The sequence below is a fragment of the Coregonus clupeaformis genome, chromosome 30 (genome assembly GCF_020615455.1).
Source record: "Coregonus clupeaformis isolate EN_2021a chromosome 30, ASM2061545v1, whole genome shotgun sequence".
NCBI lineage: Eukaryota > Metazoa > Chordata > Actinopteri > Salmoniformes > Salmonidae > Coregonus > Coregonus clupeaformis.
The window spans coordinates 8,128,558-8,156,440 of record NC_059221.1 but is presented as its reverse complement, the minus strand read 5'-3'; the positions used below and the strand labels follow the sequence as shown (position 1 = coordinate 8,156,440).

Sequence of the window (27,883 nt, the reverse complement as noted above, 5' to 3'; positions counted from 1 at the left end):
TGGTGGAAAATAAGTATTTGGTCAATAACAAAAGTTTCTCAATACTTTGTTTTATACCCTTTGTTGGCAATGACACAGGTCAAACGTTTTCTGTAAGTCTTCACAAGGTTTTCACACACTGTTGCTGGTATTTTGGCCCATTCCTCCATGCAGATCTCCTCTAGAGCAGTGATGTTTTGGGGCTGTCGCTGGGCAACACGGACTTTCAACTCCCTCCAAAGATTTTCTATGGGGTTGAGATCTGGAGACTGGCTAGGCCACTCCAGGACCTTGAAATGCTTCTTACGAAGCCACTCCTTCGTTGCCCGGGCGGTGAGTTTGGGATCATTGTCATGCTGAAAGACCCAGCCACGTTTCATCTTCAATGCCCTTGCTGATGGAAGGAGGTTTTCACTCAAAATCTCACGATACATGGCCCCATTCATTCTTTCCTTTACACGGATCAGTCATCCTGGTCCCTTTGCAGAAAAACAGCCCCAAAGCATGATGTTTCCACCCCCATGCTTCACAGTAGGTATGGTGTTCTTTTGATGCAACTCAGCATTCTTTGTCCTCCAAACACGACGAGTTGAGTTTTTACCAAAAAGTTATATTTTGGTTTCATCTGACCATATGACATTCTCCCAATCTTCTTCTGGATCATCCAAATGCACTCTAGTAAACTTCAGACAGGCCTGGACATGTACTGGCTTAAGCAGGGGGACACGTCTTGCACTGCAGGATTTGAGTCCCTGGCGGCGTAGTGTGTTACTGATGGTAGGCTTTGTTACTTTTGTCCCAGCTCTCTGCAGGTCATTCACTAGGTCCCCCCGTGTGGTTCTGGGATTTTTTGCTCACCGGTCTTGTGATCATTTTGACCCCACGGGGTGAGATCTTGCGTGGAGCCCCAGATCAAGGGAGATTATCAGTGGTCTTGTATGTCTACCATTTCCTAATAATTGCTCCCACAGTTGATTTCTTCAAACCAAGCTGCTTACCTATTGCAGATTCAGTCTTCCCAGCCTGGTGCAGGTCTACAATTTTGTTTCTGGTGTCCTTTGACAGCTCTTTGGTCTTGGCCATAGTGGAGTTTGGAGTGTGACTGTTTGAGGTTGTGGACAGGTGTCTTTTTATACTGATAACAAGTTCAAACAGGTGCCATTAATACAGGTAATGAGTGGAGGACAGAGGAGCCTCTTAAATAAGAAGTTACAGGTCTGTGAGAGTCAGAAATCTTGCTTGTTTGTAGGTGACCAAATACTTATTTTCCACCATAATTAGCAAATAAATTCATTAAAAATCCTACAATGTGATTTTCAGGAGAAAAAAATTCTCAATTTGTCTGTCATCGTTGACGTGTACCTATGATAAATTACAGGCCTGTCTCATCTTTGAAGTGGGAGAACTTGCACAATTGGTGGCTGACTAAATACTTTTTTCCCCCACTGTATTTCTGTGTTTTTATTTGTAATAAATTAGCAAACATTTCTAAACCTGTTTTCACTTTGTCATTATGGGGTATTGTGTGTAGATTGAGGAAAACAAATAATTGAATCAATTTTAGAATAAGGCGGTAACGTAACAAAATGTGGAGGAAGGGGTCTGAATACTTTCCGAATGCTCTGTAGTTAGACAGCAGGTCAAACAATCCAAGAGCACATATGGAGGCCGGGGGAGGGTGATCAATTCCCACTAGCGTCAGATGGGCATTTTTTTCCAAGTCCCACATTTTAGGACTAGACGTTCAAATTGGTTAGGAACAGAGGTGGTGATGGTTAAAGACACATTTCAAATCACATTTTATTTGTTCACATACACATATTTAGCAGATGTTATTGCGGGTGTAGCGAAATGCTTGTTTCTAGCTCCAACAGTGCAATAATACCTAACAATACACACATCTAAAAATAAAATAATGGAATTAAGAAATATATAAATATTAGGACGAGCATTGTTGGAGTGGCATAGACTAAAATACAGTATATACATATGAGATGAGTAAAGCAAAAATATGTAAATATTATTAAAGATGCCAGTGATTCCAAGTCTATGTATATAGGGCAGCAGCCTCTAAGGTGCAGGGTTACGTAACCGGGTGGAAGCCACCTAGTGATGGCTATTTAACAGTCTGATAGCCTTAAGATAGAAGCTGTTTTTCATTTACTATTGATGCACCTGTACTGACCTCGCCTTCTGGATGAGCGGGGTGAACAGGCAGAGGCTTGGGTGGTTGTTGTCATTGATGATCTTTTTGGCACATCGGGTGCTGTAGGTGTCCTGGAGGTTTGCCCCCAGTGATGCGTTGGGCAGACTGCACCACCCTCTGGAGAGCCCTGCGGTTGTGGGCGGTGCAGTTGCCGTACCAGACGGTGATACAACCTGACAGGATGCTCTCAATTGTGCATTTGTAAAAGTTTGAGGGTTTTAGGTGCCAAGCCACATTTCTTCAGCCTCCTGAGGTTGAAGAGGCTCTGTTTCGCCTTCACCACACTGTCTGTGTGGGTGGACCATTTCAGATCGTCAGTGATGTGTACACAGAGGAACTTGAAGCTTTCCACTTTCTCCACTGCGGTCCTGTCGATGTGGATAGGGGTGTGCTCCCTCTGCTGTTTCCTGAAGTCCACGATCATCTCCTTTGTTTTGTTGACGTTGAGTGAGAGGTAATTTTCTTGGCACCACACTCCCAGAGCCCTCACCTCCTCCCTGTAGGCTGTCTCGTCATTGTTGGTAATCAGCCCTACTACTGTTGTGTCGTCTGCAAACTTGATGATTGAGTTGGAGGCGTGCGTGGCCACGCAGTCATGGGTGAACAGGGAGTACAGGAGGGGGCTGAGCGTGCACCCTTATGGGGCCCCTGTGTTGAGGATCAGTGAAGTGGAGGTGTTGTTTCCTACCTTCACCACCTGGGGGGCGGCCCGTCAGTAAGTCCAGGACCCAGTTGCACAGGGCGTGGTTCAGACCCAGGGCCCCGAGCTTAATGATTAGCTTGGAGAGCGTACTATGGTGTTGACTGCTGAGCTGTAGTCAATGAACAGCGTTCTTACATAATTATTCCTCTTGTCCAGATGGGATAGGGCAGTGTGCAGTGCAATGGCGATTGCATCGTCTGTGGATCTATTGGGGCCGGTAAGCAAATTGCAGTGGGTCTAGGTTATCAGGTAAGGTAGAGGTGATATGATCCTTAACTAGCCTCTCAAAGCACTTCATGATGACAAATCAAATGTTATTTGCCACATGCGCCGAATACAACAGGTGTAGACATTACCTTGAAATGCTTACTTACAGCCCTTAACCAACAATGCATGTATTTCTTGATAAAAAAGTAAAATAAAACAACAACAACAAAAAAGTGTTGTGAAAAAAAAAGAGCAGAAGTAAAATAAAATAACAGTAGGGTACGCTATATACAGGGGGGGTACCGGTGCAGAGTCAATGTGCGGGGGCACCGGCTAGTTGAGGTAATATGTACATGTGGGTAGAGTTAAACTGACTATGCATAAATAATTAACAGAGTAGCAGCAGCGTAAAAAGATGGGGTGGGAATGCAAATAGTCCGGTTAGCCATGATTAGCTGTTTAGGAGTCTTATGGCTTGGGGGTAGAAACTGTTGAGAAGCCTTTTGGACCTAGACTTGGTGCTCCGGTACCGCTTGCCGTGCGTTAGCAGAGAGAACAGTATATGACTAGGGTGGCTGGAGTCTTTTAAATTTTTGAGGGCCTTCCTCTGACACCACCTGGTATAGAGGTCCTGGATAACAGGAAGCTTGGCCCCAGTGATGTACTGGGCCGTACGCACTACCCTCTGTAGTGCCTTGCGGTCGGAGGCAGAGCAGTTGCCATGCCAGGCGGTGATGCAACCAGTCAGGATGCTCTCGATGGTGCAGCTGTAGAACTTTCTGAGGATCTGAGTACCCATGCCAAATCTTTTCAGTCTCCTGAGGGGGAATATGCTTTGTCGTGCCCTCTTCATGACTGTCTTAGTGTGTTTGGACCATGATAGATCGTTGGTGATGTGGACACCAGAAGTGAGTGATATGTATATGGCGACACCCCCCTCCTCTTCCAACTCTATCAGGAGCTGACGCTGTCGTAATCCATGTGGGGTCAAACGACACCCATGCATACCCCACAAGACATGCCACCTGAGGTCTCTTCACAATCCCCAAGTCAAGAAAATACTATGGGAGGCGCACAGTACTACATAGAGCCATGGCTACATGGAACTCTATTCCACATCAGGCAACTGATGGAAGCAGTAGAATCCAGATTATTATTTTTTCTATATAAAAATACACCTTATGGAACAGCGGGGACTGTGATGAGACACACACACAGACACGCACTTGCACATGATAAGACGTGCACTCTATACACAAGTACACATGGATGTTGTATTGTAAATATGTGATAGTGGAGTAGTGGCCTGAGGGAACACACTAAATGTATTGGGTAAAGTGTTTATGAAATGTAATGTCATGTAATATTTTAAATGGTATATAATTTACTTAATGTTGCTGGACCCCAGGGAGAGTAGCTGCTGCCTTGGCAGCAGTTAATGGGGATCCTAAATATAAATCCTCTCTGTTGAACATCTTCTGTTTCCAAAAGGTGTCAAAGTTATCCACAAATGTAACTCCAACAGAGCTACAATAGACTCGTAGCCAGTTGTGTAGTGCCAGCAACCTACTGAATCTTTCGCTGCCACGACTCAGTGGTGGCACTGGGCATGAAATAATTGGGTGTTTATTGGAGTCCTTCAGAGTTCCAATCAATTCTATAAAATCCAGTTTCAGACGTTCCGGGCTAGCTATCCTAATGTCATTAAATCCCACATGGATGACGACAGCGATAGCCCCCGTGCTCTGGTGTAACTCGGAGTCCCTGAACAACACTGTTTAGAACTTTTTTTAAACTTCTCATTCTATTCTTAATGAGCACAAATCTGGTTTTAGACCTGGCCATTAGGGGTGTGAACATTTTAACCTTTAAGATTTTTTAAATGAAGTTGGGATCCTTAACATTAAGAAAAATCCCTAACTGAAAAACTGTTTTTTTCCACTTAATTAAAATCAGTGCAGTTTTCACAAAACATATTATTTTATGTGTTCTAGTCTATAGGCTATAAAGGCCTGGGAAAGTTGTGTAATTCAAATAAAACCAGGGAGGAAGAGGCAAACTTTAGGCTACATTGGTGAATTTGCAAGGCATGCAAGACAAGACATTGCGAGATACAGATTTCCAAAACATATGAGCAAGCTTCTGCCTGCCCCCCTCTATCCCTCACGCTGGCCTGCCTGCTCTGTCGCTTCGCTAAGGATGCAAGTGTGTGTTCAGTCTTCGGTCTGTTGCGTGTAGAATATCCATGGCACCGATGTCATCGGTATGTAGATGTACTCTTCGTTTTTGCCTCGTAATATAAAATTATAGTAGGCTACCGGTAGCCTTCTATCGATTACCCTTTTCAGACATAATGGAATGTAGCACCTTGAAAGCGCCTCGGTTACGACGTTTGTTTGTCTGTCTGTTAGGGTAGGCTACACTAAGGATTTCTAAATGCTGACATGAAACCTTCTCTGGAGATATGAATGGGCATTTTATACTTGTCTGTAAAGGAATGAGGCTTCTGAAGCGGGACCAGCGTCCATCACTAGGCAACTAGAACTGTCAATCAAATCTTGAGCTGCTGGCACTTCCTGCCTGAGCGCAGACCAATCTCTCCTAAAAACCTTTAAAGGTCATTAAATACCGTGACTTACCAAGACATTTAGTAGAAATAAAACATCTAGCTATAATACCATAAAAAATAACACTGCAGCACATCAATCAGCAACGTTATTGTTCTTTGGGAAAAAATACAGAACGTTTTATGCCAGAGCAGAATTCTACTGTTACCAATTGTCGCTATGGACATGTTACTGTAGCTGCGTTCTATGTCTGTAAAGGGTTGCGGTAGATATAATTTAGTGGTCATGTATACACTACCAGTCAAAGTTTTGGACACACCTACTCATTCAAGGGTTTTTCTTAATTTTTTACTATTTTTTACATTGTAGAATAATAGTGAAGACAAACTATGAAATAACACATGGAATCATGTAGTAACCAAAAAAGTGTTAAACAAATCAAAATATATTTTATATTTGAGGTTCTTCAAATAGCCACCCTTTGCCTTGACAGCTTTGCACACTCATGGCATTCTCTCAACCAGCTTCATGAGGTAGTCACTTGGAATGCATTTCAATTAACAGGTGTGCCTTCTTAAAAGTGAATGTGTAGAATTTATTTCCTTCTTAATGCGTTTGAGCCAATCAGTTATGTTGTGACAAGGTATACGTAAGATAGCCCTATTTGGTAAAAGACCAAGTCCATATTATGGCAAGAACCGCTCAAATAAGCATAGAAAAACGACAGTCCATCATTACTTTAAGACATGAAGGTCAGTCAGTCTGGAATATTTCAAGAACTTTTAAAGTTTCTTCAAGTGCAGTCGCAAAAACCATCAAGCGCTATGATGAAACTGGCTCTCATGAGGACCGCCACAGGAATGGAAGACCCAGAGTTACCTCTGCTGCAGAGGATAAGTTCATTCGAGTTACCAGCGTCAGAAATTGCAGCCCAAGTAAATGCTTCACAGAGTTCAAGTAACAGACACATCTCAACATCAACTGTTCAGAGGAGACTGTGTGAATCAGGCCTTCAGGGTCGAATGCTGCAAAGAAACCACTACTAAAGGACACAAATAAGAAGAAGAGACCTGCTTGTGCCGAGAAACACGAGCAATGGACATTAGACCGGTGGAAATGTGTCCTTTTAGTCTGGAGTCCGAATTTGAGATTTTTGGTTCCAACCGCAGTGTCTTTCTGAGTCGCGGTGTGGGTGAACAGATGATCTCCGCATGTGTAGTTCCCACCGTAAAGCATGGAGGAGGAGGTGTTATTGTGTGTGGGTGCTTTGCTGGTGCCACTGTCTGTGATTTATTTAGAATTCAAGGCACACTTAACCAGCATTGCTACCACAGCATATGGTTTGGGCTTAGTGGGACTATCATTTGTTTTTCAACAGGACAATGACCCAACACACCTCCAGGGTGTGTAAGGGCTATTTTACCAAGAAGGAGAGTGATGGAGTGCTACATCAGATGACCTGGCCTCTAAATCCCCTGACCTCAACCCAATTGAGATGGTTTGGGATGAGTCGGGCTCAGCATATGTGGGAGTGCTCAGCATATGTGGGAACTCCTTCAAGACTGTTGGAAAATCATTCCAGGTGAAGCTGGTTGAGAGAATGCTAAGAGTGTGCAAAGATGCCATCAAGGCAAAGGGTGGCTATTTTAAAGAATCTCAAATATAAAATATATTTTTTTGTTTAACACTGTTTTTGTTACGTTATTTCATAGTTTTGATGGCAACTATTATTCTACAATGTAGAAATTAGTAAAAATAAAGAAAAACCCTTGAATGAGTAGGTGTCCCCATTTTTTTAACAGGTACTGTACGAACTAGGACCATTATTCTGCATTGTAAATTGATGTGGAATTGTGTGATTTTTTTTCTCATTGTTTTAATGGAAAACCGATTTTCTCTACACTATTTATATAAATAATATTGGTCTATCTTTTAACCTGTAACTAATCTCTATGCAGCTTTTATTTATTTAACCTTTTAATTTGACAGGGAGTCAATGCTGAGACCAAGGTCTCTCTTCCAGATCAAATCAAATTATATTTGTCACATGCGCCGAATTCAACAGGTGTAGACCTTACAGTGAAATGCTTACTTACAATCCCATAACCAACAATGCAGTTTTAGAAAAATAAGTGTTAAGTAAAAAATAACTAGTCCGGGTAGCCATTTGATTAGCTGTTCCGGAGTCTTATGGCTCGGGGAAATAAGCTGTTAAGAAGCCTTTTGGACCTAGACTTGGCGCTCCGGGACCACTTGCCGTGCGGTAGCAGAGAGAACAGTCTATGACTAGGGTGGCTGGAGTCTTTGACAATTTTTAGGGCCTTCCTCTGACACCGCCTGGTATAGAGGTCCTGGATGGCAGGAAGCTTGGCCACAGTGATTTACTGGGCCGTACGCAATACCCTCTGTAGTGCCTTGCGGTCGGAAGCCGAGCAGTTGCCATACCAGGCTGTGATGCAACCAGTCAGGATGCTGTGTTTGGACCATGATAGTTTGTTGGTGATGTGGACACCAAGGAACTTGAAGCATTCAACCTGCTCCACTACAGCCCCGTCGATCAGAATGGGGGCGTGCGCAGCCCTCTTCTTTCTCCCGTAGTCAACAATCATCTCCTTTGTCTTTGTCACGTTGAGGGAGAGGTTGTTATCCTGGCACCACACGGCCAGGTCTCTGACCTCCTCCCTATAGGCTGTATCATCGTTGTCGGTGATCAGGCCTACCACTGTTGTGTTGTCGGCAAACTTAATGATGGTGTTGGAGTCCTGCCTGGACAAGCAGTCATGGGTGAACAGGGAGGACAGGAGGGGACTTGAGGGGCCCCTGTGTTGAGGATCAGTGTGGCAGATGTGTTGTTACCTACCCTTACCACCTGGGGGCAGCCCATCAGGAAGTCCATGATCCAGTTGCAGAAAGAGGTGTTTAGTCCCAGGATCCTTAGCTTAGTGATGAGCTTTGAGGGCACTATGGTGTTGAATGCTGAGCTGTAGTCAATGAATAGCATTCTCACGTAGGTGTTCCTTTTGTCCAGATGGGAAAAGGCAGTGTGGAGTGCAATAGAGATTGCATCATCTATTGGGGCGGTATGCAAATTGGAGTGGGTCTAGGGTTTCTGGGATAATGGTGTTGATGTGAGCCATGACCAGCCTTTCAAAGCACTTAATGGCTACAGACGTGTGTGCTATGGGTCGGTAGTCATTTAGGCAGGTTACCTTAGTGTTCTTGGGCACAGGGACTATTGTGGTCTGCTTGAAACATGTTGGTATAACAGACTCAGTCAGGGACAGGTTGACAATGTCAGTGAAGACACTTCCCAGTTCGTCAGCGCATGCTCGGAGTACACGTCCTCGTAATGTTGACCTGTTTAATGGTCTTACTCACATCGGCTACGGAGACCGTGATCACACAGTCATCTGGAACAGCTGATGCTCTCATGCATGCTTCAGTGTTGCTTGCCTCGAAGCGAGCATAGAATGAATTTAGCTCGTCTGGTAGGCTCGTGTCACGGGGCAGCTCGCGGTTGTGCTTCCCTTTGTAGTCTGTAATAGTTTGCAAGCCCTGCCACATCCGACGAGCATGGGAGCTGGTGTAGTAGGATTCAATCTTAGTCCTGTATTGACGCTTTGCCTGTTTTAATGGTTTGTCAGAGGGCATAGCGGGATTTCTTATAAGCGTCCTGGTTATAGTCCTGCTCCTTGAAGCGGCAGCTCTACCCTTTAGCTCAGTGCGGATGTTGCCTGTAATCGATGGCTTCTGGTTGGGGTATGTACGTACGGTCACTGTGGGGACGACGGCATCGATGCACTTATTGATGAAGCCAGTGACTGATGTGGTGTTCAGTCGTGGTCAAAGGTTTTGAGAATGACACAAGTATTGGCATTAACAAAGTTTGCTTTGTGTTTCTAGATATTTTTGTTAGATGTTACTATGTTATACTGAAGTATAATTATAAGCATTCCATAAGTGTCAAAGGCTTTTATTGACAGTTATATTAAGTTTATGCAAAGAGTCAATATTTGCAGTGTTGACCCTTCTATTTCAAGACCTCTGCTATCCGCCCTGGCATGCTGTCAATTAACGTCTGGGCCACATCCTGACTGATGGCAGCCCATTCTTGCATAATCAATGCTTGGAGTTTGTCAGAATTTGTGGGTTTTTGTTTGTCCACCCGCCTCTTGAGGATTGACCACAAGTTCTCAATGGGATTAAGGTCTGGGGAGTTTCCTGGCCATGGAGCCAAAGTTTCGATGTTTTGTTCCCCGAGGTCCAATCCCTGCAACTTTTGCAGAATATCAGTCTGTCCCTGATGTTTTTCCTGGAGAGAAGTGGCTTCCTCGCTGCCCTTCTTGACACCAGGCCATCCTCAAAGTCTTCGCCTCACTGTGCATGCAGATGCACTCACACCTGCCTGCTGCCATTCCTGAGCAAGCTCTGCACTGGTGGTGCCCCGATCCCGCAGCTGAATCAACTTTAGGAGATGGTCCTGGCGCTTGCTGGACTTTCTTGGGAGCCCTGAAGCCTTCTTCACAACAATTGAACCTCTCTCCTTGAAGTTCTTGATGATCCGATAAATGGTTGATTTAGGTGCAATCTTACTAGCAGCAATATCCTTGCCTGTGAAGCCCTTTTTGTGCAAAGTAATGATGACGGCACGTGTTTCCTTGCAGGTAACCAAGGTTAACAGAGGAAGAACAATGATTTCAAGCACCACCCTCCTTTTAAAGCTTCCAGTCTGTTATTCTAACTCAATCAGCATGACAGAGTGATCTCCAGCCTTGTCCTTGTCAACACTCACCTGTGTTAACGAGAGAATTACTGACATGATGTCAGCTGGTCCTTTTGTGGCAGGGCTGAAATGCAGTGGAAATGTTTTTTTGGGATTAAGTTAATTTTCATGGCAAAGAGGGACTTTGCAATTAATTGCAATTCATCTGATCACTCTTCATAACATTCTGGAGTATATGCAAATTGCCATCATAAAAACTGAGGCAGCAGACTTTGTGAAAATTAGTATTTGTGTCATTCTCAAAATTTTTGACCACCACTGTACTCCTCAATGCCATCGGAAGAATCGGGGAACATTTTCCAGTCTGTGCTAGCAAAACAGTCCTATAGCTTAGCATCTGCATCATCTGACCACTTCTTTATTGACCCAGTCACTGGTGCTTCCTGCTTTCGTTTTTGTAATTTTTTCTCTGGTTGCACATTTAACATGCTGGTAGAAAACTGATTTAAGTTTCCCTGCATTAAAGTCCTTGGCCACTAGGAGCGCTGCCTCAGGATGAGCATTTTCCTGTTTGCTTATGGCCTTATACAGCTCATTGAGTGCCGTCTTAGTACCAACATCGGTTTGTGGTGGTAAATAGACAGCTACGAAAAATATAGATAAACTCTCTTGGTAAATAATGTGGTCTACAGCTTATAATGAGATACTCTACCTCAGACGAGCAAAACCTCGAGACTTCCTTAATATTAGCTTTCGTCCACCAGCTGTTGTTTACAAATATACACAGCGTATATCCCGCCAGCTGTATGTTATCCATGGCGTCGTTCAGCCACGACTCGGTGAAAGATATAACCGTTTTTAATGTCCCTTTGGTAGGATATCTGTGATCTTAGTCTATTTTGTTATCCAAAGATTGTAATCTTAGGTCATCCAATTTGTTCTCCAATGATTGAAGATTGGCTAATAGGACTGATGGTAGAGGCAGATTACGCACTCGCTGTCGGATCCTTACAAGGCACCCAGACCTACGTCCCCGATAGCTCTGTCTCTTTCTCAAGCGAATGACGGGGATTTGGGCATTGTCGTAAGAAAAATCCTTTGCGTCCAACTCGTTAAAGAAAAAAATCTTCATCCAGTACGAGGTGAGTAATCGCTGTCCTGATATACCGAAGCTCTTTTCGGTCATAAGAGACGGTGGCAGAAACATTATATACAAAATAATTTACAAATAACGTGAAAAAACACACACAATTGGTCAGGAGGCCGTAAAACTGCAGCCATCTCCTCCAGCGCCATTCTTTCTTTGGTGCTATACAGATGAACCCTGTATAGCATCAAAATACAGTAAACACATTAAACTATACATTATACACAACAATACACGAGAAGCGAAACACAATCATAAAAAATACACATATTCTTCAGTAAAAAGGTCCCCTAACAACCGTCTGAAATGCCCTAGAGGCACCACTTCCTCCAATTTTTTAAAGTGTATTTTAGATAATAGGTAAGGTGCATGGAAATTAAAGACTGATTTACCAAACTCCCTAGACACCAATGTGAATGGGTTTGTTAACTTGTCAGTTTAAATCTTAACTGTGATGTTCAGTAAGTCGGAAGCTTGTGGGTCAGGGTTTTGTAAACAAAAAGAGCATAATGATGTGATCTACGTGACTTCAAAGAGGTCCATCCAACCTATTGGTAAAGAATACAGTGAGTAATAAAACTGTCTCCTGTGATAAAACAAAGGGCGCTATGAAAAAACGGCATCCATGGGTTTAAAAGTAGAGGTCATTGGCCATGCAGCATTTACGGTGAAGTCAGGGCATTCATACTTATTGTGCTTCGAGGCACAGTGCAGAGCTGTTGTCAAGGAAGTATTAAGACCCTTTACTCAGTACTTTGTTGAAGCACCTTTGGCAGCGATTACAGCCTTGAGGCTTCTTGGGTATGGCGCTACAAGCTTGGCACACCTGTATTTGGGGAATTTCTCCTATTTTTCTCTGCAGATCCTCTCAAGCTCTGTCAGGTTGGATGGGGAGCGTCGCTGCACAGATATTTTCAGGTCTCTCCAGAGATGTTCAAGTCCGGGCTCTGGCTGGGCCACTCAAGGACATTCAGAGACTTGTCCCGAAGCCACTCCTGCGTTGTCTTGGCTGTGTTCTTAGGGCCGTTGTCCTGTTGGAAGGTGAATCTTAGCCCCAGTCTGAGGTCCTGAGTGCTCTGGAGCAGGTTTTCATCAAGGATCTCAAGGATCTCCCTCGATTCTGACTAGTCTCCCATTCCCTGCCGCTGATAAACATCCCTACAGCATGATGCTGCCACCACCGTGCTTCACCGTAGGGATGGTGCTAGGTTTCCTCCAGACGTGACGCTTGGCATTCAGCCCAAAGAGTTAAATCTTTGGTTTCATCAGACCAGAGAATCTTGTTTCTCATGGTCTGAGAGTCTTTAGGTGCCTTTTGGCAAAATCCAAGCAAGCTGTCATGTGCCTTTTTACTGAGGAGTGGCTTCCGTCTGGACACTCTACCATAAAGGCCTGATTGGTGGAGTACTGTAGAGATGGTTGTCCTTCTGGAAGGTTCTCCCGTCTCCACAGAGGAACTCTGGCGCTCCGTCAAAGTGAAAATTAATGGAGAGCCGCACACTCTAGGAGCTCAGATGCAATAATTTTATAACCGAATAACCAACGTTTCGACAGACAAGCTGTCTTCATCAGGGTATAGTGACAAACACTGCGGGTAACTAGTTTTATATAGTTTCAAACAACACACACAGGTGTCTGTAATCATGGCCGGGTGTGGTCTGATATCATTGGTTAATTCACAGATAAACAGAACATACAAAAAAATTGATCATAAATACAATTTGGCTACATAGGCCTACAAACATTTTCAATGAATAGCACAATCACAAGAATGGCTTCAGATCAAAGTCTACGTTGAGACCGACGGGAGCAAGGGTCTTAAGAATTAAAGATCCAGGCAGCCTCTCGTTTGAACAATAAGTTGTCGAGGTCACCCCCTCTCCTAGGGAGGGTGACATGTTCGATGCCGATATAACGTAGGGATGAAATCGAGTGGTTCCCTCCCCCGATTGCTCAGTTTGTTCTTGGGGACCTTCAATGCTGCAGACATTTTTTGGTACCCTTTCCCCCAGATCTGTGCCTCAACACAATCCTGTCTCGGAGCTCTACGGACAATTCCTTCAACATCATAGCTTGGTTTTTGCTCTGACATGCACTGTCAACTGTGGGACCTTATATAGACAGGTTTGTGCCATTCCAAATCTTGTCCAATCAATTGAATTTACCACAGGTGGACTCCAATCAAGTTGTGGAAACAGCTCAAGTATGATCAATGGATATAGGATGCACCTGAGCTTAATTTCAAGTCTCATAACAAAGGTTCTGAATACTTATGTAAAAAGGTATTTCTGTTTTTTATTTTTAATACATTTGCAAACATTTCTAAGAACCTTTTCGCTGTAGATTGAGAAAAAAATTTACAATGTGGAAAAAGTCAAGGGGTCTGAATACTTTCCATGTGTGTCCTGTAGCTCAGTTGCTAGAGCATGGCACTTGCAACGCCAGGATTGTGGGTTCGATTCCCAGTATGAAAAATTTATGCACTCACTAACTGTAAGTCGCTCTGGATAAGAGCGTCTACTAAATCACTCAAATGTAAAAAAATATATATACACACACACACACACACTACCAGTCAAAAGTTTTGACACCTACTCATTCAAGGGTTTTTCTTTATTCGTACTATTTTTTTACATATGGAATCATGTAGTAACCAAAAAAGTATTAAACAAATCAAAATATATTTGAGATTCTTCAAAGTACACACTCTTGGCATTCTTTTAAGCAGCTTCACCTGGAATGCTTTTCCAACTGTCTTGGAGTTCCCACATATGCTGAGCACTTGTTGGCTGCTTTTCCTTCAATCTGTGGTCCAACTCATCCCAAACCATCTCAATTGGGTTGAGGTCGGGGGATTGTGGAGGCCAGGTCATCTGAATCAGCACTCCATCACTCTCCTTCTTGGTCAAATAGCCTTTACACAGCCTGGATGTGTGTTGTGTCATTTGTCTTTTTGAAAAACTAATGATAGTCCAACTAAGCCCAAACCAGATGGGATGGCATATCGCTGCAGAATGCTGTGGTAGCCATGCTGGTTAAGTATGCCTTGAATTCTAAATAAATCACAGTGTCACCAGCAAAGCACCCCCACATCATAACACCACCTCCTCCGTACTTCACGGTGGGAACTACACATGCAGAGATCATCCGTTCACCCACACGGCGTCTCACAAAGACACGGCGGTTGGAACCAAAAATCTCCAATTTGCACTCCAGACCAAAGGACAAATTTCCACTGGTCTAATATCCATTGCTCGTGTTTCTTGGCCAAAGCAAGTCTCTTCTTATTATTGGTGTCCTTTAGTAGTGGTTTCTTTGCAGCAATTAGACCATGAAGGCCTGATTCACAGTCTCCTCTGAACAGTTGATGTTGAGATGCGTCTGTTACTTCAACTCTGTGAAGCATTTATTTGGGCTGCAATTTCTGAGGCTGGTAACTCTAATGAACTTATCCTCCGTAAGTCTGGGTCTTCCTGTCCTGTGGCGGTCCTCATGAGAGCCAGTTTCATCATAGTGCTTGATGGTTTTTGCAACTGCACTTGAAGAAACTTTCAAAGTTCTTGAAATTTTCCGGATTGACTGACCTTCATGTCTTAAAGTAATGATGGACTGTCGTTTCTCTTTGCTTATTTGAGCTGTTCTTGCCATAATATGGACTTGGTCTTTTACCAAATAGGGCGATCTTCTGTATACCACCCCTACCTTGTCACAACACAACTGATTGGCTCAAACGCATTAAGACGGAAATAAATTCCACAAATTAACTTTTAACAAGGCACACCTGTTAATTGAAATGCATTCCAGGTGACTACCTCATGAAGCTGGTTGCGAGAATGCCAGGAGTGTGCAAAGTTGGCTACTTTGAAGAAACTCATATAAAATATATTTTTATTTGTTTAACACTTTGTTGGATACTACATGATCCCATATGTTATTTCATAGTTTTGATGTCTTCACTACTATTGTACAATGTAGAAAATAGTAAAAATAAAGAAACGTGTGTGTGTGTGTGTGTGTGTGTGTGTGTGTGTGTGTGTGTGTGTGTGTGTGTGTGTGTGTGTGTGTGTGTGTGTGTGTGTGTGTGTGTGTGTGTGTGTGTGTGTGTGTGTGTGTGTGTGTGTGTGTGTGTGTGTGTGTGTATACAGTGAAAGGAAAAAAGTTTTTGATACCCTGCTGATTTTGTACGTTTGCCCACTGACAAAGAAATTATCAGTCTATAATTTTAATGGTAGGTTTATTTGAACAGTGAGAGACAGAATAACAATAAAAAAAATCCAGAAAAACGCATGTCAAAAATGTTATAAATTGATTTGCATTTGAATGAGGGAAATAAGTATTTGACCCCCTCTCAATCAGAAAGATTTCTGGCTCCCATGTGTCTTTTATACAGGTAATGAGCTGAGATTTGGAGCACACTCTTAAAGGGAGTGCTCCTAATCTCAGTTTGTTACCTGTATAAAAGACACCTGTCCACAGAAGCAATCAATCAATCAGATTCCAAACTCTCCACCATGGCCAAGACCAAAGAGCTCTCCAAGGATGTCAGGGACAAGATTGTAGACCTACACAAGGCTGGAATGGGCTACAAGACCATCGCCAAGCAGCTTGGTGAGAAGGTGACAACAGTTGGTGTGATTATTCGCAAATGGAAGGAACACAAAATAACTGTCAATCTCCCTCGGCCTGGGGCTCCATGCAAGATCTCACCTCGTGGAGTTGCAATGATCATGAGAACGGTGAGGAATCAGCCCAGAACTACACGAGAGGATATTGTTAATGATCTCAAGGCAGCTGGGACCATAGTCACCAAGAAAACAATTGGTAACACACTACGCCGTGAAGGACTGAAATCCTGCAGCGCCCGCAAGGTCCCCTTGCTCAAGAAAGCACATATACAGGGCCGTCTGAAGTTTGCCAATGAACATCTGAATGATTCATAGGAGAACTGGGTGACAGTGTTGTGGTCAGATGAGACCAAAATCGAGCTCTTTGGCATCAACTCAACTCGCCGTGTTTGGAGGAGGAGGAATGCTGCCTATGACCCCAAGAACACCATCCCCACCGTCAAACATGGAGGTAGAAACATAATGATTTGGGGGTGTTTTTCTGCTAAGGGAACAGGACAACTTCACCGCATCAAAGGGACGATGGACAGGGCCATGTACCGCCAAATCTTGGGTGAGAACCTCCTTCCCTCAGCCAGGGCATTGAAATTGGTCGTGGATGGGTATTCCAGCATGACAATGACTCAAAACACACAGCCAAGGCAACAAAGGAGTGGCTCAAGAAGAAGCATATTAAGGTCCTGGAGTGGCCTAGCTAGTCTCCAGACCTTAATCCCATCCCTCTGTGGAGGGAGCTGAAGGTTCGAGTTGCCAAACGTCAGCCTCGAAACCTTAATGACTTGGAGAAGTTCTGCAAAGAGGAGTGGAACAAAATCCCTCCTGAGATGTGTGCAAACCTGGTGGCCAACTACAAGAAACGTCTGACCTCTGTGATTGCCAACGAGGGTTTTGCCACCAAGTACTAAGTCATGTTTTGCAGAGTGGTCAAATACTTATTTCCCTCATTTAAAATGCAAATCAATTTATAACATTTTTGACATGCGTTTTTCTGGATTTGTTTTGTTATTCTTTCTCTCACTGTTCAAATAAACCTACCATTTAAAATTATAGACTGATCATGTCTTTGTCAGTGGGCAAACATACAAAATCAGCAGGGGCTCAATACTTTTTTCCCTAACTGTACATACATACATTTATTTATTTATTTATTTATTTATATATATATTGAAAACATTAGTGTTCCTACAACTAACCTTAAGGCACACGACACTTACAATTGATTTGTCAGAGGACAAACCATTCAGAGACGAACTGATATCTTTCTCCGACAGATAAGATGGTGTCAAAGGCGGCACTAAGGTCTAGGAGCATGGGGACAGATGCAGAGCCTTGGTCTGATGTCATTAAAAGGTAATTTACCACCTCACGAGTAGGGTTGTTACGAGTCATGAAGGCAGTCAAGTTCCACGTGACCGTTTAGTCACGTAATTAGGCTTCTCCAAGCTCTGATGCTGCTGATGGTCATTAGTAGCCTACCTAACTTGCTAACCGCCTGGTACTCAGCACTCTATTGTCCCTCTAACCACTCTGACATCAATGCAAATGTAATCAAAAATGTAATCAAACACTTAATGAGAGCCCTTGAACTGAAAGCAACATTTCTATAGGCTATGCAATTGCGTGAGAAAACGGAGTGAAGGCCTCTATTAAAAAGAGGAGGATCCCATCAGCTTTCTCTAGGCCAGGCCTACTATATTTATTTCTCAACTTTCCTAATATTAAGCACATTGCTTCTCTTTACAACAGGAGTATAATTGCACATGCAGTACCAGTCAGAAGTTTGGACACCTACTCATTCCAGGGTTTTTCTTTATTTTTACTATTTTCTGCATTGTGGAATAATAGTGAAGACATCAAAACGATGAAATAACACACATGGAATCATGTAGTAACCCAAAAAGATGTCAAACAAATCAAAATATATTTGAGATTCTTCAAAGTAGCCACCCTTTGCCTTGATGACAGCTTTGCACACTTTACCATTGTGAATGTGTATGGGCCTAACCATGAGGATCCTACATTTTACCAAGACATATTTTTTTAGGTAACGTGCCCCTCATCAGAGATATTAATGGCAGGTGATTTTAACTTGGTACTGGAACCTTCCAGTGATAGATCTTCCTCTAATAGTATCAACCTCACACAGGCATCTAAAATGTTAAAAGCAGAAATGAAAGATTTTGGACTTGTAGACATGGAGATTTCACAACCAAAAGGTTAAATAATGCTCATTTTACTCTCCTGTCCATAAATTACTCTATAATCGACTTATTTCTTATTCCTGCAGGCAAGGGAAGTTTAACTACTAGGTGTAAGTATTTACCAAGATCTATGTCAGATCATTCTGCCCTGCTGGCTTCATTACCAGTCAGTAAAACACAACCACCCTCAAGAAGGTGGTTTGGCACTTAAATACTAAATAATCCCACATTTGTAACATTTCTGAACACTCATATCGACACATTTCTTAGCAGCAATAACAACTCTGCCTCCCCCCTAATTTTATGGGAAGCTCTCCTTGCATATCTGAGGGGGCAAATTATTTCGGTTAGTTCAGGTTCTCGTAAGATGTACAGTGGGGAGAACAAGTATTTGATACACTGCCGATTTTGCAGGTTTTCATACTTACAAAGCATGTAGAGGTCTGTAATTTTTATCATATGTACACTTCAACTGTGAGAGACTGAATCTAAAACAAAAATCCAGAAAATCACATTCTATGATTTTTAAGTAATTAATTTGCATTTTATTGCATGACATAAGTATTTGATCACCTACCAACCAGTAAGAATTCCGGCTCTCACAGACCTGTTAGTTTTTCTTTAAGAAGCCCTCCTGTTCTCCACTCATTACCTATATTAACTGCACCTGTTTGAACTCGTCCACACACTCAATCAAACAGACTCCAACCTCTCCACAATGGCTAAGACCAGAGAGCTGTATAAGGACATCAGGGATAAAATTGTAGACCTGCACAAGGCTGGGATGGGCTACAGGACAATAGGCAAGCAGCTTGGTGAGAAGGCAACAACTGTTGGCGCAATTATTAGAAAATAGAAGAAGTTCAAGATGGTCAATCACCCTCGGTCTGGGGCTCCATGGAAGGTCTCACCTCGTGGGGCATCAATGATCATGAGGAAGGTGAAGGATCAGCCCAGAACTATACGGCAGGACCTGGTCAATGACCTGAAGAGAGCTGGGACCACAGTCTCAAAGAAAACCATTAGTAACACACTAAGCCGTCATGGATTAAAATCCTGCAGCGCACGCAAGGTCCCCCTGCTCAAGCCAGCGCATGTCCAGGCCCGTCTGAAGTTTGCCAATGACCATCTGGAAGATCCAGAGGAGGAATGGGAGAAGGTCATGTGCTCTGATGAGACAAAAATATAGCTTTTTGGTCTAAACTCCACTCGCCGTGTTTGGAGGAAGAAGAAGGATGAGTACAACCCCAAGAACACCATCCCAACCGTGAAGCATGGAGGTGGAAACATCATTCTTTGGGGATGCTTTTCTGCAAAGGGGACAGGACGACTGCACCGTATTGAGGGGAGGATGGATGGGGCCATGTATCGCGAGATCTTGGCCAACAACCTCCTTCCCTCAGTAAAAGCATTGAAGATGGGTCGTGGCTGGGTCTTCCAGCATGACAACGACCTAAAACACACAGCCAGGGCAACTAAGGAGTGGCTCTGTAAGAAGCATCTCAAGGTCCTGGAGTGGCCTAGCCAGTCTCCAGTCCTGAACCCAATAGAAAATCTTTGGAGGGAGCTGATAGTCCGTATTGCCCAGCGACAGCCCCGAAACCTGAAGGATCTGGAGAAGGTCTGTATGGAGGAGTGGGCCAAAATCCCTGCTGCAGTGTGTGTGCAAACCTGGTCAAGACCTACAGGAAACGTATGATCTCTGTAATTGCAAACACAGGTTTCTGTACCAAATATTAAGTTCTGCTTTTCTGATGTGTCAAATACTTATGTCATGCAATAAAATGCAAATTAATTACTTAAAAATCATACAATGTGATTTTCTGGATTCACATTGTATGTGAATCCAGTGTATCAAATACTTGTTCTCCCCACTGTATAGGTGGGCGAGAACATCTGGTCTCGTTATATGCTGATGACATTTTGCTTTACCTCACTAAACCAGAAATTTCACTCCGACCATTAGTTGACATCTTGAAAGAATATGGGACTTTTTCACGATATAAAATAAACCTATCGAAGAGTATAATAATGCCTTTTAACAGGGCAGCTATGCAGAACCCAATCCTAGACCAGCCGTTTTCTTGGAGAAAATGACACATCTGGGATTACAAATTATTTCTGAAATTATTAAGACATATCAACTGAACTATTCTCCACTTCTCAAAAAGGTTGGGGAAGAATTGGATAGATGGCGGGATTTACCAATTTCTCTTATTGGGTGGGTCAATTGTTCAAGGTCCTCGGTGTCCAAATCACTAAAGACTTAAAATGGTCCAAACACACACGCACAGTCATGAAGGCGCAACAGTGCCTCTTCCCCCTCAGGAGATTTGAGTTTGGCATAAACAGGTTCTACAGCTGTACGATTGAGAGCATATTGACTGGCTGCATCACTGCTTGGTATGGCAATAGCACCGCCCTCAATCGCATGGCGCTACAGAGGGTTGTGTGGACAGCCCAGTACATCACTGGGGCCGAGCTCCCTGCCATCCAGGACCTCTATATCAAGCGGTGTGAAATGAAGGCCTGGAAAATCGTCAAAAACCCCAACTACCCAAGCCATAGACTATTTTCTCTGCTGCCGCATGGCAAGAGGTACCGGTGCATTAAGTCTGACACCAACAGGCTCTTGAACAGCTCCTATCCCCAAGCAATACGACTGATAAATAGCTACACGGACAGAGTTTACCTTGTATCTTTATTTACCTTTTATTTCAGTCTCTATGCACACTCACAGGGCCCTACACACTCATATACACACACACACTGTCACTCCAACACACACACAAACACACACACCAGCATTTGCTCACTCACACATACACATACATTTATACTGACTCTACACACCCGCACACCCACTCACATGCAAGCTGCTGCTACTCTGTTTATCTTATATCCTGTTGCCTAGTCCCCTTACCCCTATACATATCTACCTCCATCACTCCAGTATCCCTGCACATGTAAAGGTATTGGAACTTACTTTTTAAATCTTTCTTGTATATAGTATGCTTAATTACTTACTTTGTGTATTTCTTATTTCTTGTGTGCTTTTTTTCAAGTAATGCATTGTTATTGATTATTGCGTTGTTGTTTTGAGTTTGCAATAAAATCATTTCACTGTACTTCGTCACTGCTGAAGTGAAGGCCATCCTCTTGGGGAGTGCTGTTTTTTAGTTAGCTTTGCGACAGTATCAAAAATACATGTTGGATTGTTTTTATTCTCCTCAATCAGGTTGGAAAAGTAGGCTAATCGAGCAGCAGTGAGCGCTCATCGATATTGCACGGTACTGTCTTTCCAAGCTAATCGGAAGACTTCCACTTTGGTGGAGCGCCATTTCCGTTCCAATTTTCTTGAAGCTTGCTTCAGGGCTCAGGTATTTTCTGTACCAAGGAGCTAATTTCTTGTGACAATTTTAGAGGTGCGACTGCATCTAAGGTATTATGCAAGGTTAAATCTAGATCCTCGGTTAGGTGGTTAACTGAGTTTTGTACTCCGATGTCCTTGGGTAGGTGGAGGGAGTCTGGAAGGGCATCTAGGAATCTTTGGGTTTTCCAAGAATTTATAGCACAGCTTTTGATAATCATTGGTTGGGATCTGAGCAGATTTTTTGTTGTAGCGATTGGATAACAGAACACAGTGGGTGTTCTTTAATGGAAGCTTCTCCAACATAATCCAGGTAGAATCAGGAATTCCTCAGGGTAGCGGTCTAGGCCTCTTACCTTTTTCAATCTTTACTAATGACATGCCACTGGCCTTGAGTAAAGTCAGTGTGTCTATGTATGCGGATGACTCAACACTATATACGTCAGCTACTACAGCGCAGCAGCACGGAGACAACGCGGTAGTGATGCTCTGGATCGACACGTACGACAGTGTCTTCCAGTTTCCGCCAATATCCAGCAACTTCGCACAGCCATTGAGAGGAGTGGGACAATATTCCACAGGCCACAATCAACAGCCTGATCAACTCTATGCGAAGGAGATGTCACACTGCATGAGGCAAATGGTGGTCACAACAGATACTTTTCTGATCTATGGCCCTACTTTTAATTTTTTTGGGTATCTGTGACCAACCGATACATATCTGTATTCCCAGTCGCGTGAAATCCATAAATTAGGGCCTAATTTAATTATTTAAATTGACTGATTTCCTTGTGATCTGTAAGTCAATAAAATCTTTGAAATTGTTGCATGTTGTGTTTCATATTTTTGTTCAGTATATATTATGATCACTACTGCCGATTGAATTTGAATACTGCTTTAGAGTAGATTTCTGCAGCATTAGTAAAGATATGATCAATACATGTGGATGATTTAATTCCTGTGCCATTTGTAAATACCCTGGTAGGTTGACTGATAACCTGAACCAGGTTGCAGGCACTGGTTACAGTTTGATGAAAGCCAGTCAATATTTAGGTCCCCCAGAAAATATACACTACATGACCAAAAGTATGTGGACACATGCTTGTCGAACATCTCATTCCAAAATCATAGGCATTAATATGGAGTTGGTCCCCCCCTTTGCTGCTATAACAGCCTCCACTCTTCTGGGAAGGCTTTCCACTAGATGTTGGAACATTGCTCCGGGGACTTGCTTCCATTCAGCCGCAAGAGCATTAGTGAGGTCGGGCACTGATGTTTGGCGACTTTTTGGAAAGGTGGCATCCTATGATCGTGCCATTTTGGAAGTCACTGAGCTGTTCAGTATGGGCCATTTTTACTGCCAGTGTTTGTCTATGGAGATTGCATGGCTTTGTGCTCGATTTGATAACCTGTCAGCAACAGGTGTGGCTGAAATGGCCGAATACACTAATTTGAAGGGGTATCCACATACCTTTGGCCATGTAGTATGCCTCTTTGTTGAAATCACTTACATTATCAAGCATTTGACACATACAGGATTATCCAGATACTGACTGTTAGCACTTTGTGGTCTATAGCAGCTTCCCACAATAATGGGCTTTAGGTGAGGCATGACTCTTAACATACAAGGCATCACCTCCACCATTGGCATTCCTGTCTCATCTGAAGATGTTGAAACAATGTATTGCTACCACAGTATTATCTAAGTGAGTTTCAGAGATAGTCAGTATATGACTTGTGTTACTAGCAAGTTATCGATTTCATGAACCTTGTTTCTTAGGCTACATATGTTAATGTGGGCTATTTTTTTTTTTAGCACTTATCGGAGGTAGACATGACAGTGATATGTATGTTTTAGCTGATAGTGCAGGGTGAGCTGCAAACAGTGGACTTCCTACTTGGGAAAACTGCCTCTGTGCTAAAAGTATAACTCCGATTCATAGGCATATGATTACTGCATACAATAGCTGTAGGCTTGACAGAGGCATTCAGGGGAGTTAGAGGGACAAAAATTAGGTTACTTACATTATGACTGCCAACGCCCCTGGGACAATGTACATTTGCATCAGCACTATTACAACTCAGCGACATAATGGTAGGGATTATCTGAGCAGGGCATGGTTCACTGATAAATCATTGTTTCAACGCAGCCTTGAAATGGTATGTGGATGACTCAACACTATACAAGTCAGCTACTACAGTGACTGAAATGACTGCAAAACTTAACAAAGAGCTGCAGTTAGTTTCAGAATGGGTGGCAAGGATTAAGTTAGTCGTAAATATTTCAAAAACTAAAAGCATTGTATTTAGGACAAATCATTCACTAAACCGTAAACCTCAGCTAAATCTTGTAATGAATAATGTGGAAATTGAGCAAGTTGAGGTGACTAAAATGCTTGGAGTAACCCTGGATTGTAAACTGTCATGGTCGAAACATATTGATACAACAGTAGCTAAGATGGGGAGAAGTCTGTCCATAATAAAGCGCTGCTCTACCTTCTTAAAAACACTATCAACAAGGCAGGTCCTACAGGCCCTAGTTTTGTCGCACCTGGACTACTGTTCAGTCGTGTGGTCAGGTGCCACAAAGAGGTGCCAAATTGCAATTGGCTCAGAACAGGGCAACACGGCTGGCCCTTGGATGTACACGGAGAGCTAACATTAATAATATGCATGTCAATCTCTCCTGGCTCAATGTGGAGAAGAGATTGACTTCATCATTGCATGTATTTTTGAGAGGTATTGACATGTTGAATGCACCGAGCTATCTGTTTGAACTACTGGCACACAGCTTGGACACCCATGCATACCCCACAAGACATGCCACCAGAGGTCTCTTCACATTCCCCATGCCCAGAACAGACTATGGGAGGCGCACAGTACTACATAAAGCCATGACCACATGGAACTCTATTCCACATCAAGTAACTGATGCAAGATAAAAAAAAAAAAAGGAAAGATAGAAATACACCTTATGGAACAGCGGGGACTGTGAAGAGACACAAACCCAAGTACTGACAAATGCATACACACACGCACACATGGATTTTGTATTGTAGATATGTGGTAGTGGCCTGAGGGCACACAATGTGTTGTGAAATCTATTGTGAATGTATTGTAATGTTTTCACATTTGTATAAACCACCTTCATTTTGCTGGACCCCAGGAAGAGTAGCTGCTGCCTTGGATCCATAATAAATACAAATACAAAGGTAAACACGTGTGTGCACAAAATATGAGAGAAATAAGCTTTTTGTGCGTATGTAAGTTAAAAAAATATATTTAAAAAATTATTCTCATGAAACATGGGACAAACTCATTCCACGGAGGGCCGAGAGTCTGTGGGTTTTCGCTCCTCCCTTGTACTTGATTGAGGAATTAAGGTCACTGATTAGTAAGGAACTCCCCTTACCTGGATGTCAGGGTCTTAATTAAGAAAACCAAAAACCAGCAGACACTAGGCCCTCAATGGAATGAGTTTGACACCCCTGTCCCAATTCGTCCTAGAATAATGTGGCCACATATTCTCCCAGCAGGCCCAGTTATTCAGGAAAGCTTAACTAGATCCCTGCCTCCGATCCGAGCGACTATTCCTCACACACCTAGAACCTAACGCTTCAATATAGCCTAAATATTTGTAATTTTAACTTTTAAAAATGTAATACCTTTGTGTGGCATAAACACAACCAGTCACAATGTTTTAATATGATTAGGCTACTTCAAAAATCTTCTGTAGGCTACCTTCGCACGTTCGTCCAAAAGATAATTACAGCATCCAAACTGTGTAGATTGTGGCGTTGAAAAGGCAAACCATAATGTTGAAGAGCCCAAGGTCGGTGTGCTCTGCTTATTGGTTGTGGCATAGAAACCTGTTTGTGGAAAATTCGTTTTTCTTTGTTTTACATTGTCAAATAACTCAAGCATAGATTTGTAACTTATTTTCTAATTTGGCACACAGAAACTAGAGGCCATGAGTAACTTGGTATATAAAATAAAAGATTAGCCTATAGGTGGTGCTGTTATAAACAGTATCACTTAAACCCTCATATCCGTTGCCCAGTTTGACCTACAAACATGAAATGTTTTATGTAGGTGTCTTTCCTCATGCTGAACAACTTTTCCTCAAGGACCCATAAGGTCCGTCAGGATAGATATTCCTCCATCTTGGCAATGTGGGAAAACCTTTTGAAAAACTGCTTCTCATGATCCATAAGTACAAATAACACCATGTAGGCCCACTGTACATGTCTTAACTTAGTTTGAGAGAAGATAAGGGATTGGTCAAAATAGTTATTGATGATAAAAATATAAAAAATTACGTGGCAATTTTAAACCACTGTAAATCCACTCCACAGTGGCCTATCAACTTGAAACTTGTCATCGCTATCATGGATGTCCTTAAGATGAAACGCACTGAATTTGGTATTGATATCTAAAAAAACGATTTATTATTTGCATATGTAACGCTATTGCTCAAAATCATCTGCAGTCATCATCTTCTCCTCATGAACCATATGTCAGATTCACTACAAATTTTGTATTTAGACTCATTACATCAGTCTTGAATGGTTCTGAGAAAAAATTGTTGCTGCATTCAAATATGACCGTCACTGTACCTATAGTTGCACGTTAGCACATATGCCAATGCTTAAAATACCTATAAAATCTTCTTCTCATGAACAATAAATCAGATTGACTCCAGATTTGGTATATAGACCCAAATGAGAATGATTAGTTAATGCATTCAAAGTCGGCCACGCTACACCAATAGATGTCACCATATCACACCAGGGCTATAAGAACTGAACTGATGGACATGGGGCCATGACATTTGGAATGTATACCTTATGTATATGTACTTAGAAGCTGTTGAATATAAAGTCACTGCAACCTTAGATGGCTACACCAGACCAGTTGGTGCCACTATATATGTAATTTGGCACCAGTGGCATAGGATACTAGAGCAATAACTATTGATCAAGTGGACTTTCTCTCATGCAAATGAATGTTAGATTTAAATTATGCAGACGAACCATGTGATATATCGTAAAAATAACTGATCTTGTGTCATTTCTGTCGTCCTGTGAACCCCGTTCATTGCTGCTCGCAGCTATATTTTCCATTCTGGTCCCTACATTGTTGGAAGCAGTAAGATTACCAGAGTGCTGGAGTTGTTATTTTTATTGAGTACACTTTTTTTATGCTCCTGGTAGCAGGTTACGTTGTGCAAGTTAACTTTCTAAAAAATGACTATGTGTGTCTCAGAGCTACGGGAGCAGGGGGGATGAACGGCGAGGAAGCCCCGGGGAAGTCTCCTGAAGAGATGTACATCCAGCAGAAAGTGCGGGTCCTGCTCATGCTGAAGAAGATGGGATCAAATGTACGTATACCAGACCTGGGATAACTATAGTTTTAAATATGCTTTGTGAAAAACCATTCACTAAACCTCTACGAAATCTTGTAATGAATGAATGGAAATTTAGTAAGTTGAGGAGACTAAACTGCTCAAAACATATTGATGCAACGGTAGCTAAGATGGGGAGAGGTCTGTCTGTAATAAAGTGCTTCTCTAGCTTTTTTGACATTGCTATCAACAAAACAAGTTCTACAGGCCCTAGTTTTGTCGCACCTGAACTACTGCCCGGTCATATGGTCAAGTGACATGTTGAAAGCACCATGCTATCTGTTCAAATGACTAGCTCAGACAACCATGCATACCCCACAAGACATGCTACCAGGGGTCTTTTCACAGTCCCCAAGTCCAGAACAGACTATGGGAAACGCACAGTAAAACACAGCGCCATGACTACATGGAACTCTATTCCACATCAAGTACTTAATGCAAGCAGTAAAATCTGATTTTTAAAAAAGGCTGAAGAGATGCACACACATGCATACGCTAGCACACACACTCGACACACAAGTACATTTTAATATTGTTGTAGGGTGGTGTTATACATTTTGTTGTAGAAATGGGTCTTTCTATAAATAATAGGGTCAATGTGTGACATTGGATCAACATTTCTAAATAGTTTTGGGAAAAAATAAGGTGACTCTTATGATTTTCCAATCGCATTTATTATTTAGGATTTGTGTGCCCATTTAAACTGTTTTCGCCACGTAACATAAGACCCGAAATGTTATGTAGGTACACT

At 42.6% G+C, this 27,883-nt stretch overlaps 1 protein-coding gene across 3 annotated transcripts in view; it reads left to right on the top strand.

Annotated features, from left to right (window-relative positions):
- LOC121546784 (beta-catenin-interacting protein 1-like) overlaps window positions 1–27,883 on the top strand; it is a 73,840-nt gene that overhangs the window by 4,782 nt on the left and 41,175 nt on the right. For 2 of the 3 annotated variants that reach the window (XM_041858023.2, XM_041858022.2), the window contains exon 2: window positions 26,994–27,108. In XM_041858023.2, the coding sequence (XP_041713957.1) occupies window positions 27,013–27,108 (96 nt within the window). In that variant the 5' untranslated portion in view covers window positions 26,994–27,012. Of the gene's footprint in view, window positions 1–17,428; window positions 17,508–26,993; window positions 27,109–27,883 lie in introns of all 3 variants that reach the window. The other variant, XM_041858021.2, reaches the window with a different exon arrangement.